Source organism: Doryrhamphus excisus, chromosome 13, assembly GCF_030265055.1.
Source record: "Doryrhamphus excisus isolate RoL2022-K1 chromosome 13, RoL_Dexc_1.0, whole genome shotgun sequence".
NCBI lineage: Eukaryota > Metazoa > Chordata > Actinopteri > Syngnathiformes > Syngnathidae > Doryrhamphus > Doryrhamphus excisus.
The window spans coordinates 16,900,106-16,906,643 of NC_080478.1; the positions used below are offsets into that span (position 1 = coordinate 16,900,106).

General features: G+C 39.7%; 1 protein-coding gene across 1 annotated transcript; it reads right to left on the reverse strand.

The window, feature by feature from the left end:
• Positions 1 to 2,276: 2,276 nt before the first annotated feature.
• On the reverse strand, positions 2,277 to 5,256 carry arf6b (ADP-ribosylation factor 6b). Its single transcript, XM_058091287.1, has 3 exons — positions 5,171 to 5,256; positions 4,910 to 5,068; positions 2,277 to 4,698 (listed from the first exon to the last, which is right to left on the reverse strand). Exon 3 carries the CDS (start codon positions 4,166 to 4,168, stop codon positions 3,641 to 3,643), a length of 528 nt encoding a protein of 175 aa, XP_057947270.1. The 5' UTR covers positions 4,169 to 4,698; positions 4,910 to 5,068; positions 5,171 to 5,256; the 3' UTR covers positions 2,277 to 3,640.
• Between the last annotated feature and the right edge of the window lie 1,282 nt (positions 5,257 to 6,538).

Consider the following 6,538-nt stretch of genomic DNA (forward strand, 5'->3'; position numbering starts at 1 on the left):
GCAATTTGACCTCATCTAAACTTTTTAATGTTCAGCGTTGTAGTACTTTCTGCACAACATATTCTCTAACATGGAGCTGAATGGCAAATAATTGAATATTGGACGTTTTATAATCTAAATGATGTGTTGCTCTGTGCATTAGTATTGCTACTGGAAGACACATTTGAAAAAAAAAAAGCACAAGCCACAAAGTACTTTACTAGCATACCCTTCTCCCTCGGTATAAAAATACCACTGGGCAGTGGTGCCGTAAACCCAACCACCATGTAATAAGTTTTCTTTTTTGCATGGATGGGAATTGTATTTGCTCCATAATTGCAGAACTGAGCTAAGCATAAAGGGGTAGAGAGGCGGAACTGTCAGCTCTTCCTCTTTTCCTTTTAGCATAGAGGAACTCACTGGGAACATGCTACCATCATGTACAGTACTTGGTGGTACCATCAGAACACATGCCTACTTCACTGGCACAAATCATGAAGGAATTCCAGGCACTCACAGAGGGCTCATCTCTATTATATTATGGTAATGGTAATTATGGTTATTGTTACTATCTGTGTCCTCGGTCCACCAGTGGGCCGTGGTGGTGTTCCCAACAAAGCAGTAAGCATCACATGCTGGTAATGAAGTGGTGTGAACGAAAGTGGTCATTACAACACAATTAAAGTGTCATGGTTGGCTAATGGAGGTTTCTTGACGAAACGCTTGCTAGTATCCATTATTTACTTTCTTGGGGGATTGAGCACCTAACCTTTCAACACAACAAGCATCAATTTATTTTCTGCCAACCATTGGGGCTGAGTATTATTGATCTAAATGCCCTTACAGCTTTATTTAATGCTTTTTGTTATGCAAATTTGGCCAGATTTGGAGCAGGAGGGGATAGAAAATAAGAAAAACAATACGGAGAGAACACCATTAAACACATACAACTGGAACATGTTAAAAATTCAGTAAGTTCAAAAGTAAATGCAAAAGAAAAATGCTGAAAATGAAAAAAAAATACACAAACCCCAAAACAACTGTATGAGAGACATGCTAGTATCCTAGAACACAAAGAAAGTTTACCAGACTACCTTATTTGTGTGTATATGAACCCGGAGTTGGGCAGTAATGGAAATATTACGGTTTTCCAGGGAGCTAGAGACCTACTACCCAACCTCCAGTCATTGCTCTTCTACTCTACTGCAACTTCACAGACAGCCGTTTTGTGAACAAGGCACAGTTCGATGCTGGATACCATTAACTATTAGCTCTGAGGACTTCGAACCAGTACCAATTGCAACTAAGTAGATGGGTTGGGGGAGAAGGTTGTGGAATCAGAGTATGTCAGCTTATAGTAGTGGGTGCCCCACTGGGATGCAACATCATTAAAAAAAAAAAAAAAGGAAAAACAAAACTACTGTTCTAATTGACTGTTGTGTAGACTATTGATGATAGTTAACATAAACAATCGTCCTTAGAAGCGGATCCGCCAGTCAGCGTACACCTTTAGCCGAAGCTCGGAAATAATCTTTGATCTTGTGTGCAACTATGACGCATTTATTTAGGCAGGCAGTCTTTATTCAGCACCAGCGGAAGCAGAAGCAGAAGAATTTAATGAGGTCAGCAAAGACTAGGGAAATGGAACCCCTCAACGCATGCTCACTTCTAGTTTTCTAGATCAGGATAATCGTATAAACAATGTGAAGTCGGTAATAGTAACATTCATTTATAAGGTCACACATTCATTAAAAATACTATAAAATGATTTTAATTGACATGTATTTCTATTAAAGTGAGTATTTCAATATTTTGCCAATGTATGAAGCACAATGAAAGGTTTCAGAGTTCCTTGTTCCTATATTATATACACATATCTGTACAGTATTACATTTTATATACAGTAAACCTCGGATATATCGGATTCAATTGTTCCCACTGGTTTTGTCCGATATAAGCGAAATCCGGAAAATGTCCGTTTTACGCATATATCGGATTTATATCCGGTATATGCGTAAATCGGATTTTATCCGTTATAAAAAGGCACTTCCTTGACTATGTTTCCAATGTACCTGGACGCGCAGGCAACGCTGCAAATGACGTCGTATAGCGGCCTGTCACGATTCGGCGAATCGGAGCGCCAAGATGCGGCCATCCGATATATGCGAGGGAAATTTAATGGAAATGCATTGGAACGGGACTGGAGATTTTGTCCGAAATAGGCGAAATCCGTTATAAAAAATCCGATATATGCAATGAATTTTTATTGGAAATGCATTACAGAAAAATCGGTTCTTTTTTATCTGTCCGTTGTGAGCGAATTTCCGATATATCCGAGTCTGATATATCCGAGGTTTACTGTATAATGAAAACATTAAATATTATAAAAAATAGCAGTGATATGATAGCTAAAACTGCAAGAAAAAGGTAATTTGAGGTGCAAATATAGTGATGCAATATTGCAGATTATGGAGCTATTATGACATCAAAGGACTGATCCGCCCATCAGTCATAATGACACACCCCCAACTCTCATCATCCATGGACTGGGAAGTTGCCCGTTACCTAACACTCAACCCTGATGCACGCCTGTGCTCTCAGTCACATTCTAGATATGAGTGGTCATGTAAGTACTGTTGCCGTTTTAAGATACATTCATTTCTACCACATTCATGCAGTTTAACTTAACTTCCCGTTTTGCATATTCTCACATTAACACGTAGTTTTTACTTCACTGTACTTCTAAGTCAAGCACCATTTGGTTTAACAAACAAGAGACGACGCAGCTTTCAAATCACTTTTTTTTTTAATAAGACATTACAATGACAAGGTCTGTACATGGATCCCCCAGCCTGAACAAAATAAGAGCTGCAGCAAACACATTTGACTGCATGACAGGTGTGGTCCCTGGTGGAGCGTTGCTGCACTTCATGCTACAGATATAGGCCATCATCATCATCATCATCATCATATAATGTCCCTATACCGAGACTAATCCAGACAGATTGAGAGTACTGAAGGACATTCCTTTGGAGCGATGATTTGACCCACTCTGAATTAAAAATGCATCCCAACAAGCATGGTTAAGAGGCATTCTGTTGAATATTAGCACATTTAGGTATCCAGACATGACACATTAGTTTAAAGATACATAGCCCGTATAAGAGGATTGAGTGAGGGCTGATGAAATCTTCTCTTAAGACATGTAACAATGAATCATGACTAAAAGGGGACATTCTCTCTCAATTTGCAGCAATCAATACCCTTTCATCAAATACTATTCATCATAGTACTGCGTCATCGTCCATTAAACCAAAAATAAAAGAACCCCAAGAACCCAAGAATGAATGCAAATAAACTCGGCATCATTAGAAAAATGATATAAAACAGGAAAAACAACAGGCAAAGGTGGTGAACTGTTTGTGGCTTCCACAGTAGAACCGATTATTTCAATATAAAGAAGCAAGCCCTAAAATGCTGTGATAAATTCTGCTACACAGGACAAGCATTTTTTTTTTAAACCAGCAACCCAATTGGCGGATCAATTAGTTATGGGGGTAAATGCAGTATTAAAAATAAATGAGGGCAATCGATTTGTACTTAACCACTCATTGGTGAGGTTATTTGCAACTTTTGACCTAAAACAGTCAGCACTCAATCATTAAGACTTGTAATTGGAGGTTAGCCATGTGAGGCCCTCATAGAGTCCGTCACCTGTGGTCGCACAGGAGGGTTGAACATACCAATTCCTATCTCGGATGCGGGTCAATCCCAGCTTCTCTTGGATTTCATGTGGCTTCATCGCGTCGGGAAGGTCTTGCTTATTGGCGAATATCAAGATGATGGCATCCCTCATCTCCCGGTCGTTTATGATGCGGTGGAGTTCCTGCCTCGCTTCGTCGATGCGATCTCTGTCGGCGCAATCCACCACGAAAATGAGCCCTTGCGTGCCTGTGTAGTAGTGTCGCCACAGTGGGCGAATCTTATCCTGGCCGCCCACATCCCACACGTTGAACTTGACGTTTTTGTAGGTGACCGTCTCCACGTTGAAGCCCACTGTCGGGATGGTGGTGACCGACTGTCCCAGTTTCAGCTTGTATAGGATTGTTGTCTTCCCGGCGGCGTCAAGTCCAAGCATCAATATTCTCATCTCCTTGTTCCCAAATATCTTAGACAGCATCTTCCCCATTTTTAACTATTGTGCATATAAATACCTTGCTGGTAATGACAAAAACAGTACTGCGTATTCTTAATGGGACTTCAGTTCAGTTATAGGCTTATGTGTGAAAGCATGGCTGCTAATAATGTTAGAAAAGCACTCTCATGTTGATTCTATTTTAAGCACTTGCTATAGAGGTCGGGATCCTGGTGCATGGACGTGTGTATTTAAGTAGCACTGCGCGGCCTGTTCACACCATGCCTCGTTACTCCACAAACTGTTGCGGGATGGTCATTCCTACACCCCAAAACAGTCTAAATGGGAGTTCTTGGTGTGTTAATTATGCAGGGAAGTGTTATAGTACGACTACAGTCCTTCTGGAGACCTGTGACAGTCCTCTTTACCGGCTGCGCCCCGGCTCTTTCAGCACTACCGGGTAAGTAAAAATCAGCTTTCTACAGCTAGTGCTACTCCAACCAAAGATTTTTGTCACCTTCCTGGTTAGAGAACTCCTCCGTGACTCAGCAACACATGAAGTCAACCAGGACACACTCTCCCCCCTGTAAGGAGATTAAAGAGGAGTGTCAGGCAAACCAAATTAGCTCATGTTGGTTAATGACGGCTAGCAAGCTAACGAGCTTGTAGCTAGCTAGCTAGCTGTTAGCGGCGAAAAATGAACCGTTTCCTGTTACAAAATATTCGCTACAATGGGACAATAATAGAATCGACTGACTCTTATGGAAACTCTAAAGTGAAATATAAGCAATTTACCTGCGTTATGTCCTCACTTTCGGTCCCTTATAGTAGGCTTTCTCCTTTAAGCCGAGCTGATCGCGGCGGTGTTACACCGGAAAGGTGTGGAACTGCCTTCACAACCACTTCCTGCCCCTCACTTCATTCAACTGCCGCTGGTGCGTTCAGGGACGACTACTGAAACGATAAATGTCAATTTTACTGGACCTTTATCCAGACATTAAAGTTGTACAAACAGTTCTACGGACAGACTAAAACCAAACGGTATCGCTGACTTACCACAGGCACTAGTCGTTAAAAAGAAACACGTCCATTCAACGATTCATTGTCTTTCACTTAAAGGTTGGTCCCATACCGTTAGTTAGCTAAAGAAAAAAAACAAACATGAATTCAAACATAAACGTTTCATTACAAGGTTTCAACTTCAACGAAGCTCAATATTGCCTCCTTGTGGCTAAAATACGTCATAACATACATTTCCAACATTCCAGTGGTCTGCGTCTACTAATTTAAAACAGATTAGCAGCACTTTAAGTCACATTTCCACACATCTATTGCGTTTAAATACATAAACTGTGCTAAACACAAGGCTAGAGCACAATTTATTTTGACTTGCCTCTTTAACAACATGCAAAATATTAGAAACAAGTGTTTAAAAAAGTGTTATGTTGACAGAACTATGTCAATTTGAATTTCAACCGGCTTGTTGGTGTTGTTATTCTTCTTTTAGCATTTAGTACAAGTACAGTACGACATGTTTTAGTAACATTTACTGCACTTTTGCTTACGGCCTGTGTTATTAAAAAAACAGTTGTTCAAATTGGATGACATATTTTACATTGGCTTCTTAGAAGCTACTAAGACAGTGCTTCTCCAATGGTGGGCCTCTCTATGTTTACAATCAGACTAAAACACAGAAATAAGATTTCAGGCAAACAAAAATAAATTTTTATGAAACAACAATTATATAAAAAATGCAACAATTAGACAATTGCACATATAACACAAGATACAAGAAATACAAGAATGTATTTCTAAAAAAATTGGACGACTGCAGTTTACAGCTAATAAACCTCCCCCAAATTTGTTTGGATACCTCCCTCCCCCCCGGTCCCACTTGATTTAGAATCAAGGACACTAGATTGAATAACACTGCGATTCAATAAATGAGTGTAACGCAGTGTAGTACATCATGGAGCCGAAAGTCCGCCATGATGGTGAGCAAGGGAGGGTAGGGCTTGACGCACAACTGCGCAACAATGCATTGACTAGCTTTGAGCTGAGAATAAAATAATGTCATAAGCCGTGCATCTACTTTGATGAAATGGATGAATGCTATTTACTGAACGCAATGAATTTATATGCATAGAAATATGACTGACATTAAGGTAGAAATGAGAAGAAGAAAGCAGGATGAAAGAAACTTGACCAACATTAACCGATCAACATACTAAAACGTAATACTTATCTGACAAGTTAACTAAGTATTTACACAATATTAAACATTAACTGTAACATTTATATCAGTACTGACATTATTTGTAAATACATTTAATCGACTATAACCTAAATAATCATCAACACGGACTAGTCATAAAGTCAACTAATCACCCAGAAAAACAAATTAGCTATTTGCTGACAATATAC

Coding starts and splice junctions, on each gene's coding strand:
- arf6b (XM_058091287.1), bottom strand. CDS start 4,168: ATGGGGAAGATGCTGTCTAAGATATTTGGGAACAAGGAGATGAGAATA.